The sequence below is a fragment of the Macaca thibetana genome, chromosome 10, assembly GCF_024542745.1.
Source record: "Macaca thibetana thibetana isolate TM-01 chromosome 10, ASM2454274v1, whole genome shotgun sequence".
Taxonomy (NCBI): Eukaryota; Metazoa; Chordata; class Mammalia; order Primates; family Cercopithecidae; genus Macaca; species Macaca thibetana.
This window is the reverse complement of record NC_065587.1, coordinates 50,920,768-50,934,170: the sequence shown is the minus strand read 5'-3', so window position 1 is coordinate 50,934,170 and position 13,403 is coordinate 50,920,768. Positions and strand designations below refer to the sequence as shown.

Sequence of the window (13,403 nt, the reverse complement as noted above, 5' to 3'; positions counted from 1 at the left end):
TAGTGTGAGCCTGGAAGACAAACATGAATGTCATTCTAAGCCAGATAAAATTTGAAAGTCATGAGCCTGGGAGACAGAGGTTGTAGAGTCGAGGTCGCTCTACTGCATTCCAGCCTGGGCAACAGAGTAAGACCTTGTTTCAAAAAAAAAAAAAAAAAAATCGAAAGTCAAACCTGCAATCCCAAGGCTACTGTACTGATTTTTATTTATTTATTTATTTTTTTTTTTTTTTTTGAGACGGAGTCTCACGCTGTTGCCCAGGCTGGAGTGCAGTGGCGGGATCTCGGCTCACTGCAAGCTCCGCCTCCTGGGTTCCCGCCATTCTCCTGCCTCAGCCTCCTGAGTAGCTGGGACTACAGGCGCCGCCACCGCGCCCGGCTAATTTTTTGTATTTTTAGTAGAGACGGGGTTTCACTGTGGTCTCGATCTCCTGACCTTGTGATCCGCCCGCCTCGGCCTCCCAAAGTGCTGGGATTACAGGCTTGAGCCACCGTGCCCGGCCTACTGTACTGATTTTTAAAACTAGTACTATCGAAGTTATAGGCTTATATAGCTTTCCTTCTTGCTGTTTGTGAGATAATAAGGTTCCTCCATAATCGTATGTCTTAACAGGTTGTGAGACAATTGCGGCTGTTCCAGAAAATCAGCCATTTTCTCTATCTTCAAGTTTTGCTTTATAGTAATTTAGGCAAACATTGCACCTTAAATTATATATGTATGCTCCAGTCCACATACATGCGTTTATCGATAGGTATATCCCTGCCCCCAAATCTAAGAAGATACACACAAGAATTTAGTAATGATTATCTCTAGGTGGCAGAATTATATTATTTGAAATGTTTTTGGCCAGAAAAACTGACCAACAGTGACTTAAACCGCAAGGCTATTTATTGTTTTCGTAACAGGAAAGAAGTCAGAGGCAAGCATTCAACTTTGGTTCCATGGCCTGGATAGGGACTATTTGCGACCCAGGCTTTTTCCTTTTGTTCTTCCATTCAGAGGGTCAGCTTTTCAACCTTGAGTTTATTGTTTCGTGATTGCAGGATGGTGGTTGTAGCTCTATGCAGCATGCTAGGTTTGGAATGAAAGTCAGAGGAAATGGGGCAGAGCCCAAATGTGAATTGCTATGTGCTATAAGAAATGTTTAAGTGCTGCTTCTAAGGGATGAGCTATGTTCATTTCTCTTCCCATTCTCCAAAGTACAGATGATATGGCCATCCCATTCCTTCCTCAGGTCTCCCACCATCCGGGACATGGTGATCCGCTGCATCGCCCAGATGGTGAACTCCCAGGCAGCCAACATCCGTTCAGGCTGGAAGAACATCTTTGCTGTGTTCCACCAGGCAGCCTCTGATCATGACGGGAACATTGTGGAGCTGGCCTTCCAGACCACTTGCCACATTGTCAGTAAGTGGCTCTGTTCCCTCCCTACTGATGTCCCACCTGCACGTCTAGAAGGGTGTCACTTACTTGCTGTCTATTTTACTGCCTACAGGGGCTTCCCTACCTTGGCTCTACTGTGATATACTAATGTGCCAGGCAGTGTTATAAGCACTTGATGAGTATTAATCCTCATTTTAACTCGTTTTGACTTTCTCCTTGCCTTCTCTAAATGGCCTTTACTGTTATCAGTCAGTTTGGGTCCAGCAGATAAACGTGAATGTTATTTCAAGCCAGATGAAATTTGAAAGTCAAATCAATCCCAAGGCCACTCTAATGACTATAAAAGAAGTACAGTCAGTCCTCATTATTGGTGGATTCCGTGTATGTACTCACTAAAATGTATATACATTAATAACGCCACAACCAGTACTCATGGTGCTTTTGTGGTCATTTGCCAACATGTGCATGCACAGAACAGCAAAAACTTGAGTCGCCCAAGGCGCACATTCCCCGTCGTGGTGGAATAAGGTGGTGCCCTGCCTTCTTGTTTGAGCTGCCATGACATAAACAAGTGTGCTTTCTGTGGCCTATCGAGTGCCATGTTTTTTTACATTTTTGTGCTTTTTGTTGGTGATTTATTTCACTGTTTAAAATGTCCCCCAAGCATAGTGCTGAATGCTGGGTAGTGTTCTACGTGCAGAAAGACTGTGATGTGTCTTATGGAAAAAATATGTGTGTTAGATGAGCTTCCTTCAAGAATGAGTTACAGTGCTATTGGCTGTGAGTTCAGTGTTAATGAATCAACAATATCTATTAAATAAGGAGTCTTTTCATCAGGAACACACATACAACAAGGTTATGTCTTGATCAGCTGATGAAAATGTTCTGACCAGAGATTTTCAGGCATCTAGCTGCCTATCTCCATATTTTCCCTAAGAGCCATGGTTCAGTATTCTTGAATTCAGTGTTTATGGCAACTTTATAGAATGTAACTCTCATGAATAGTGAGAACAGACTATCCCATTATTTCCCCCATGTTACTAAAGAGGAAATTGAGGCACAGAAAAATAAATATAAGAACTTGCCTGAGGACACACAGTTTGGATGTAGTAGAACCAGGACTTGCACTCGGGCAGTCCAGCCCAGCGTTAGTGCAGTGTCCCCCGCCTCTGGACTGACCAGGAGTCCTGGGTTCTGCCTGCAAGCATGTAACGTGATGTTTACTTCATTTCTATGGAAATTTGTAGGCATCGACTCATCTTTGCACATAGTTGGCATTCAATAAATGTTGAATGAATGGATATTTGGGCCTTTACATCATTGCTTGAGCTCGGAAAGATTGTCTAGCCCAAGCTGTACCCAGTGAGTAATTTAATATGAAAAACTGTCTTCCAAAGATACTGACATGCTTTCCTTAGATTTTCACAGTTATCTCTGATATATGTGTGTATGTGTTTGTGCGCACGTGCATGTTTTCATCCCCATTTCTAAATCCTGATCTTATGATAAATGTGCCTTGTGTTCCCCCAGCAACTATTTTCCAGCACCATTTTCCTGCAGCCATCGATTCCTTTCAGGATGCTGTGAAGTGCTTATCAGAGTTCGCCTGCAACGCCGCTTTCCCTGACACAAGCATGGAAGCGATTCGGCTCATCCGCTTCTGTGGCAAATACGTCTCTGAGAGGCCTCGGGTTCGTTTTTCCCCACCTTACTCAGATGGGCAGTGAAGGGAAAAGGTCATGAAGCAGAAATTCTTGCTCCTAACAAAGAGCTTTCCAGCTGCTTTTTTAGAAATGTATGTTTGCCCTAAATTAGGCGTTTATTTCAAAATGCTGCCATGGCAGGGAGTTAGGCCTTTTCATTATCTGGTATATGTGAAATTCTGTATTTTATTCATACTGAACCTATGGTATTCTACAAATTGTTTTTGCAAAAGTTACTTGTATTTTAGCTTTTGTATTTTGGCAAAGCTCAAGAAGCTAGACCTTTCTATTTGAAAGAAAACAAACCTCCCTTTTAGGAAATGGCATTATGTCTTTGTAATGTGCCTGAGAAATCATATTTAAAAATCACCTTTTGTTTTCTCCTGAAAATCATGGGGTTTTTTTTTTTATGTGTCTCATCTTTCTAAAGAGGCCTATTTGGTTTAAATGACAGTGTCCCAAAACACTGAAATAGGCTGAAAACAAGTCCGTCTAAACTATGATGTCCTGTGTAGATCTCTACTTCAGTATCCTTTACAGAAAGAGCTATAAACCTCTAAGGTGAGATGTCTCATCCCCTTACAACAGCTCACTAAGATGTGATGATAATGGGAGCCAATGTTGGTTGAGCACTTAGTACTTGTTGGGCACCATTCTAGATATTTTCTGTATGTTGATTCCCCACGTCAGACCTATGAGACGTAATTATATCCCATTGTACAGGAGAGTTAACCAAAGCACAGAGAGAAATTGCCTAACATTAGATAACAAGAGTTGCTAAAGAACTTTCAGTACCACTTCAAGAGTGGTTACAGAGCAGAGGAGTCAAAATCCCAGAAATAGGGCAGAGAGTAGGGCTATACATGCAGACTGTAGAGACTGCCAGGTCCTAGCTGCATGACCTTGAGCAGCTTACTGAAGCTCTTGATGCCTCACTTAATTCATCTATAACCCAGGACCATTGTTTCTACCTGCCACTTGGAATCCTTGTGAGAATTGTTAATCCATGAAAAGAACTTTTAACAGTGCTTGGCCCAAGCACTCAGCCCAAGCACAGTGCTTAGCAAGCACTCAGTCAATAGTAGCTGCGGATGTTATTTTAAGTAATATGTATTACAGTAACATTCCAGAAAGACCTAAGATAATGAATTATCCTGGATATTTTGTCAATACCGTTTGACCTTTAGAGCTCTTCTTAGTATAATACCTCCCACCCCCAGGACTCTTGTGATCTGCCCCATTCAACTTGTTCTAAAACCCGCAGAGGTCCATAGGTTTGTACTGGGAAGCTGCTCATATGCCCTTTGGGACAGATAATGTCTTTGTGCAGTCTGCTCCCACTGTACCCTTGCTGAATGGAGATTTTGGGGAGAGAAAAATGTGTGGGGCCTTAATCGGTATATAGTTCCCTTTCAGTTCCTTCCTTTTGCATGATTAGTTTACACCTGAGATGTGATTTTCATCATAGGTGCTACAAGAATACACAAGTGATGACATGAATGTAGCTCCTGGTGACAGAGTCTGGGTCCGAGGCTGGTTCCCCATCTTATTCGAACTCTCCTGCATCATTAATAGATGCAAGTTAGATGTACGAACAAGGTAACCATGTTCCCGTGTGGTGGCCCCTTACATCACTGAAGTGAACCTCAGTCACTTGCTTACCTGACCCCACTCTTTTCTCTGTTGTTCTCTTCTCCACCATTCTTTCTTCTGTGCCTGACTTTGTTTCCTCCAGGGGACTCACAGTCATGTTTGAGATCATGAAGAGCTATGGCCACACCTTTGAAAAACACTGGTGGCAAGACCTGTTCAGAATTGTGTTTCGGATTTTTGACAATATGAAACTCCCTGAGCAACAGTCAGAGGTGGGTGAAAACTACAGCACTGCCCTGGGTATAATGGAGAGGAAAGCTTTTCTGGCCTATATTTGCCTCTAGGGGCTGCGTCATCGTCTACCCAGAGTTCTTAAATACTGAGCAACTTAAGGTTTTAAAAATGGAAACACCTTTCTGATACTCTCCTACCAATATCAGCTAGTCCTGAGTGACTCTTCTCCACGTTCAGAAGAATGAGAGGAAACGCATCTCTGTGGCCTGCCGCTTGGCCCTCAGGCATTGCACCTTCCAGTTCAGCAGGGCTGCTGACTGGTCACTGTAGTTGTTTTGTTCATATCAACCTCTGAGCAGTCAGAAAGTGGAATGTCTCTGCTCCCTTAAGGGTTTTTAATGAAGTTGCATTTGGAGATGATGTTGAATATTAGGCCTTTTTTTTTAAAAGGATGTTTGATGCCTGTAGGTGTTTTTATTTGTCCCTTAGAGGTTCAGGGATAACGAAAGGGTATTCTAGGCTCAAGATTTTTAGATGGAAAAGTATCTTTTTTATTTCTTTTGGGAACAGCATTCCTTCCCTCACCCCAACATAAAAGTGACATATGCTTAATATGGAATATTAGGCAAATACAAAAAAATTATTCCTTTTACCATCCAAAATTAGAGTTAATGTTTTTGCAAATTTTTCTCAGTCTTCTGCATGGTTTAAATATGGTTCAGAGGCCAGGCACAATGACTCATGCCTATAATCCCAGCATTTTGGGAAGGTGAGGTGGGAGGATTACTTGAGGCCAGGAGTTTGAGACCAACTTAGGCAACATAGTGAGACCCAATCTCTTAAATAAATAAATATGGTTGAGGTCATAGTATAGATGGAGTTTTCTAATCTTTTTAAATTTAAATATGTTTTTCCTCATTATAAAACAAATAGAACTACAGAACACAGACAAAAAGAAAGAAAAATGTAAACACCCACAGTTGCAGTTTTTCATAGGCAGCCACTGTTAAGACTTTCATCTGTGTGTCCACCCACACATGTATTTGTGATCCACCTTTTTTCTTCTATGAAAATAGAATTCCAACACACATATGTAAACTACTTCTTAAACTTAATACATGAGTATTTTTCCATAGCCATAACTTTTCTTCTAGAATGGTTTGTTTGTTTGTTTGTTCCTTTGTTTTGTTTCATTTTTTTGAGGCAGAGTCTTGCTCTGTTGCCCAGGCTGGAGTGCAGTGGTGCAATCTCAGCTCACTGCAACCTCCGTCTCCTAAGTTAAGCAATTCTCCTGCCTCAGCCTTCCAAGTAGCTGGGACTACAGGCTCATGCCACCATACCCAGCTAATTTTTGTAATTTAAGTAGAGACAAGATTTCACCATGTTGGCCATGTTGGTCTCAAACTCCTGACCTCAAGTGATCCACCCGCCTCAGCCTCCAAAGTGCAGGGATTACAGGTGTGAGCCACCACACACAGCCGTTCTTCTACAATGTTGTTTTAATAATGGCTACAAAATAGTCTTAGCTGTGGATGTTCCACAGCTCATGAACATTTCGGCTGCTTCCGGTTTTTCTGGACAGCACTGAAATGAACATTTTTTGCAGCTACACTTGTACTTGTGGTGGTGTTTTCCTCTTTAAAGACAAGTGGCCAGGTTTGGGGCCTGCATATTACTAAGCCTTTTGATATGTACCACCAAGCTGACCTGCAAATATCTCTGTAGCCATTTACACTTCTGTCAGCAATGCATGAGAGTTCCTGTTTCTCCATATTCATTCCAGGTCTTCTCATTTTAATTTGTTTTAGTCATTGCTAATTTGATAAGCCAAATGTATCACATTGAAAGAGTGTTTCAAACTGCTAGTGAGGTGGCATATTTTCTCTCATAGGATTGATCATTCTTAAGAGTTGCCTTTTATGAATTCTTCTTTTGTGAATTACTCTTCGCTCATCTACTAGGTTATTCATCTTTCTCCTATTGATTTATGCATTTTTAAATATATAAATAATGTAGCATATGCTTACATGAGTTGCAGATGATTTGCCCACTTTATTATTTTTATTTTCTTTTCATTTTGGAAAAGTTAGCTTTTAAGTAACCAAATCTATCCATTTTTTTTTCCACTTCTGGCTTCCACTTTTGGCATCATTACCATAATTTTATAAATATCCCTGTGTATATCCTCTGTACATATGATTGTGTTAACATTTTTAAGATGTCTTATTGATACATATCACCAAATTGCTTTCTACAACAGTTTTCCCAGGAGTACAAGAGTGCCCATCTCACTGCAGGGAGAATAGCTTTTAAGTGTTATCTTTTTGTTTTCCCAGAAATCTGAGTGGATGACAACAACCTGCAATCACGCACTTTATGCTATTTGTGATGTTTTTACCCAGTTTTATGAAGCTTTGAATGAAGTTCTTCTTTCTGATGTATTTGCACAATTGCAGTGGTGCGTAAAACAAGGTACTCTTTAAGCCTCTAGGCATCATTTTTCTTACATAGTCCTTAATGAGAGGTTAGTTTTTTCAATATTTAAAAGCATGGATGTAGTGCCAAGGAGTACAATGTGTAATTTAGTTGGTGAAATGTGTGTGTTTTAATTACAATATAAAAACAGTCCCCCCCAAGTCAGTTCATAAAGCATTTCCTAAAGATGGGATATAGTTATTTTTACATTCTACAAGATGTACCTTCATGTATTATACTGTTCTTTTTACTTTTGTGTGTTTGAAATTTTCTCTAGTAAAATGTTTTTAAAATGTACTGTTTCAGTCAAGATCAACAGCTTCATCAAGAGACATTTTTCATTTGAGTAGTTGTGTGTTTATTTTAGAGTTTGTCAGGAAAAATACCCAGCTGGCACATTAGACCTGGATTCCGTAGATAATTTTGGCTTAGGGCAAGGCCAAATTAGTTACACTTTTGAAAAAGTGACTTAATTTTAAAATAAATGACAAAATATTTGATATTGTTCAAATGGCAAAAATTGGAAATGTAGTGTATGAGTGACTAAATTTTTGAAAACCTGGTCTAGTATTTTCTCTCTTCTATTACCATTTTTCATACATGAGCCACTTAAAGTAGCAAAATGTTGACCTTCTTTCTTTAGCAATAAAACTATGATAAACAATTTTATCTCTTCAAAAAAATTTTAATGAAAATTTTAATACTGTCTGTAGCATGGCTTCATTAATTAAAAGCCTAGAAACTCACCAGTTGCTGTCTCCAACTCACAATATACAGTATTTGAGACCTGGTTGGCATCAAAATAGCAGTAGAAGTTTAATGATAGATACTGCTTTATTTTACAGATAACGAACAGTTGGCGCGATCAGGTACAAATTGCTTAGAAAACTTAGTAATATCCAATGGAGAGAAATTCAGTCCTGAAGTCTGGGATGAAACCTGCAACTGTATGTTGGATATTTTCAAAACAACCATCCCACATGTGTAAGTGTTCATGCAGTTGTTCCCGTTTATCTCTGTGTGCATTGGATGTCTTAAAGCTCCTGATTGCCTTTCACATTGATTATTTTTTTTCTGTTTCTTTTTCTTAAGTTTGCTGACATGGAGACCTGTAGGAATGGAGGAAGATTCATCAGAAAAGCATTTGGTAGGATTTGGGGTTCTTCTTTGGTTGTCTTTTCTTTGTTCTCTCTTAGTAAAAGATCAGTAAGCCTGTATAGTTTGTACTTTTTTTTAATGGGAAGTGAGTAAAAAAGTTATAAGATCTAAAAATAATATATGTTCATAATATATTTTTTAGAAAGTCCAGAAAAGCATTAAGCAAGTAAGTAACCTCGCCAAGTAAAAAGCAGTTTACATTTCTAGCTGCCACTTTGTGTGACTGTGCCTGCCTAGGAAAGCCAGCCACATTTGAAATGAGGGATCATTTAGCATATAACAACATGTAAGTGTTTTTCCATATTTTAAACTATTCTTTAAGAGCAGCCTTTTCAGTGGCTGCATAGTATTATAATTTCTTTACTTCTCCCTTACCAGACTCTCAGGTTAGTTCTAGGATTTCAACATTGTAAACAGTGCTTTGGTGTAACTGTGCTTGTTTGTTGCCCTCCTAAATTAATAGTGCTTTCCTCTTCACCAAAGAAGTGGTAGTTCTTACTTTTTGTGTGAGTCCACATAAAGAAGTTCTAATTCAAATCTCACTTTTAAATACTTTGGTTTACAGAGAGGAGTTGAATTATTAACTTTTATTCCTAAATGACTCTAAGACCATTAGATTTTAAAAAGCATTTGGGATACAGCAACTGTCTTCTGCTGTTAAGTTTTTTATTTTTTTATTTTATTTTATTTTTGTCGAGACAGTCTCTCTGTCCCCAGGCTGGAGTGCAGCCGCCCAGTCTCAGCTCACTGCAACCTCTGCCTCCTGGGTTCAAGCGATTCTCATGCCTCAGCCTCCTGCCAAGTAGCTGGGATTCCAGGTGCCCGCCACCACGCCCAGCTAATTTTTGTATTTTTAGCAGAGATGGGGTTTCACCATGTTGACCAGGCTGGTCTTGAACTCCTGACCTCAGGTGATCCGCCTGCCTTGACCTCCCAAAGTTCCGGGATTACAGGCATTAGCCACCATGCCTGGCCTGCTGTCAACTTTTTAAAAAACTAGTTACTGCACTAGTAATTTATCTTTGAACTTGATCGCATAAAAAATTTGTCACTCTTATTGTTAAATCCTAATATGTAGAGAAATGTCCTCTTGGTTGAAATAGGAAAATATGAAATTTTACTGGGAGGAGAAGTAATTTAAATTCTTAATCTCTCCGTTGCAGCCTGTGAGGCATGTTACATTAAGCATGTGGTATAATTTTATTTTGAGCTAAGCAAGGCACTTGAATACAGGCTGACCAGCCATATTAAAACAGGCACGTCTCTGCCCAAATTATGATGAAGAAAAGTGAGCATTGTGTTTCCCTCTGGTTTATGTTTAGGATGTGGATCTGGACCGCCAGTCTTTAAGCAGCATAGATAAAAATCCCTCTGAGAGAGGCCAGAGCCAGCTCTCTAACCCAACAGATGACAGCTGGAAGGGCAGACCATATGCAAGTAAGGCCACTTTTTAATTTGTTTTAAATAAATAACATGTTTATGTGATTCATATATTCAGAAGACACAAAAGGGTAAAAACATGAAAAGCCACCTTCTGCCCTATGCGTCAGTCTGCCAGTTCTCTGCAGCAGCCAAGGTTACCTGTTTCTCTGTACCTTTCCAGAGTCATTTTATCCATATGCAGGCAAGTACATACACATATACATTCACATACATACATAGTACATATGAATTTTCTCCTTTTACAAATTATGGCATAGTATGCCTTATTCTTTTTTCAGTTAATATATTTTAGAGATCATTCAAAATCGATACATAAGGAGCTTTCACATTCTTTTATACTGTTGTCTGTTATTCCAGTTTGTAGACATGCTTTTATTGCTTGAGTTGCTCTTAACCTACATTTACATTATTTCTTTTTTTTTTTTTTTTTTTTTTTTTTTTTGAGACGGAGTCTCGCTCTGTCACCCAGGCTGGAGTGCGGTGGCCGGATCTCTGCTCACTGCAAGCTCCGCCTCCCGGGTTCACGCCATTCTCCTGCCTCAGCCTCCCGAGTAGCTGGGACTACAGGCGCCTGCCACCTCGCCCGGCTAGTTTTTTTGTATTTTTTAGTAGAGACGGGGTTTCACTGTGTCAGCCAGGATGGTCTCGATCTCCTGACCTCGTGATCCACCCGTCTCGGCCTCCCAAAGTGCTGGGATTACAGGCTTGAGCCACCGCGCCCGGCCCATTTACATTATTTCTAATCTTTTGCTGTTAGGAGCGATACTGCATTGAATAACCCAATATGTGTGTCATTTGTGAATTTATGTAATAAATTCCTAAAAATGTACTGGAGTCAGTGGATAAGTGAATTTGCCATTTTTAAATATTTCCACATTGCTATCTATTAAATTTGTAGCTGTTTACATGATCTTTTTAGATGAAATACAACTTTGGACTAATTTTAACTTGGAATTTTCAAATTATGAGTCAAATTGAATAGTTTTTCATACGTTAAAGCACCACTTCTGTTTTCTTCTCTATGAACTCCATAATCATTGCTCATTTTCTGTTGATTGTTGGCCCCTTTTTTTTTTTTTTTTTGAGACGGAGTCTCACGCTGTTGCCCAGGCTGGAGTGCAGTGGCGCGATCTCGGCTCACTGCAAGCTCCGCCTCCCGGGTTCCCGCCATTCTCCTGCCTCAGCCTCCTGAGTAGCTGGGACTACAGGCGCCCCCCCCCGCCGCGCCCGGCTAATTTTTTGTATTTTTAGTAGAGACGGGGTTTCACTGTGGTCTCGATCTCCTGACCTTGTGATCCGCCCGCCTCGGCCTCCCAAAGTGCTGGGATTACAGGCTTGAGCCACCGCGCCCGGCCTGTTGGCCCCTTTTTTATTGGTTTGGAGGAGCTCTTGTGTACTAGAAACCCTTTTTCTGATATAAGTTTCTAATTATTTTTGCCAAATTGTCTCTTAATGTTGCTTATGGTGTGTTTTACTATCATTTAAAAAAATTAGTTTAACAGCTGTAGGTACCAGGCACTACTGTGTGTTTCATGTGTATTGTTTTATGTAATCCTCATACTAGCCTTTGAAGAGGTACTGTCTTACATTTGAGGCAACTGGGGCTTAGACAGATGATAGAACTTGACAACATGTAGTCGAGTGGGGATTCAGACACATTTTGGCAGCCTGAGGAATGGGAACTTGTGAAGGTTGTTCTGGTCCTTTGAAAGTTGTGTGCCCCATTGTTTGCCTTTATAGCAGTCCCACCCTGTCCTCAACATGCTAGGCTGTAGCTGTTAACATTGAAGCTAACTTCTGAAGCAGCACATTTGACCAAAACAGTGTGCGGTCACCATTTTCTTTAGAAGGAATAAAAGTAGTCACCCTTGAAATTCATTAAAGAGGTACCACGTTGGCACTGGCATGCTGTCTCTCGCTAACTGCTGCAGCCAGCTTCTCTCCAATGCCCAGTGATAGAATGATATCTTTTCCTTTTTCTTTTTCTCTTTTTTTTTTTTGGAGACAGGGTCATACTCTGTCTCCCAAGCTGGAGTACACTGGTGCAGTCATAGCTCATTGCAGCCTTGAACTCCTGGGCTCAAGCAATCCTCCTGCCTCGGTCTCCTGAGTAGCTGGGACTATAGGCGTGTGCCACCACACCCGGCTAATTATTTTATTTTTTTAGAGATGGAGTCTCACTTTGTTGCCCAGGCTGGTCTTGAATTCTTGGACTCAAGCCATCCTCCTGCCTTGGCCTCCCAAAATGTGGGGATTACATGCATGAGCCACCATGCCCAGCCTCTTTTTCTTCAGGAGCTCCAGATAAAGTAGTTTCTGTGTGGAGGCCAAGTGTACATTTCTTTCAATAAAAGAAGCACTCAGTGCAGCGAGTGTCTACACTCTGAGAAGTACCTAGGACTCAAGCCACCTCCCATTTCCCCAGGGAACAGTGCCTTTACTGCTCCCAGTCTCCCAGTTCAGCCGTAAGCTCAGGCAGACAAAATATTTGCACTATTATCATTTCCTTTTTATTTTTGGTCCAAAATGCTTTAATTGACTTGGCATGAGTTGAATGTACATCTGCTGGAACTCCACTGTATTTAAAAAATAAATAAATAAAACATTCAACATGGAGAATTGTTACATGTTGGGCTGGGCGCGGTGGCTCACACCTGTAATCCCAGCACTCTGGGATGCCAAGGCGTGTGGATCACCTGAGGTCGGGAGTTGGAGACCAGCCTGACCAACATGGAGAAACCCCGTCTCTACTAAAAATACAAAATTAGCCGAGCGTGGTGGCGCATGCCTGTAATCCCAGCTACTCGGGAGGCTGAGGCAGGAGAGTTGCTTCAAACCAGGAGACGGAGGTTGCGGTGAGCCGAGGTCGTGCCATTGCACTCCAGCCTGGGCAACTAGAGCGGAACTCTGTCTCAAAAAAAAGAATTGTTACATGTTTTTATAATTTCACAACTGGCCAGATACAGTGGCTCACACCTATAATCCCAGCACTTTGGGAGACCAAGACCAATGGATTGCTTGAGCCCAGGATTTCAAGACCAGCCTGGCCAACATAGTGAGATGCCATCTCTATGACAACATGGTGAGATGCCATCTCTATGACAAAAAAAAAAAATTTTTTTAATGAAATGAAAAAATAATTTCATAGCCACTTTTAAAAACTTGGAGATGACTCAACCTCCTTGTTTGCTATCATTGAAATATTTAATGTTTTCAACATTCTGATTTTATAACAATAAGTTGGGAAAGGAAATCTCTGCTGTTCCTGTAGTCAAACCAGTGAACACTTACGATGTATTTGACATGGGCCACCCTTGGGCCCTCAGGGATTGAGAACACAAAGAGAATGTAGTTAGTCTACTCAGTAAGCAGAAATCACACTGCTAATTTGAACAGGGATAATTCAATATAAAG

The 13,403-nt window shown here is 40.7% G+C and overlaps 1 protein-coding gene across 2 annotated transcripts in view; it reads left to right on the top strand.

The window, feature by feature from the left end:
- Positions 1-13,403, top strand: part of ARFGEF2 (ADP ribosylation factor guanine nucleotide exchange factor 2) — a 113,727-nt gene that overhangs the window by 83,984 nt on the left and 16,340 nt on the right. For both annotated transcript variants that reach the window (XM_050807427.1, XM_050807426.1), the window contains exons 27-34: positions 1,235-1,407; positions 2,914-3,074; positions 4,555-4,685; positions 4,822-4,951; positions 7,250-7,385; positions 8,234-8,372; positions 8,481-8,535; positions 9,869-9,983. In XM_050807427.1, the coding sequence (XP_050663384.1) occupies positions 1,235-1,407; positions 2,914-3,074; positions 4,555-4,685; positions 4,822-4,951; positions 7,250-7,385; positions 8,234-8,372; positions 8,481-8,535; positions 9,869-9,983 (1,040 nt within the window). The remainder of the gene's footprint in view (positions 1-1,234; positions 1,408-2,913; positions 3,075-4,554; positions 4,686-4,821; positions 4,952-7,249; positions 7,386-8,233; positions 8,373-8,480; positions 8,536-9,868; positions 9,984-13,403) is intronic.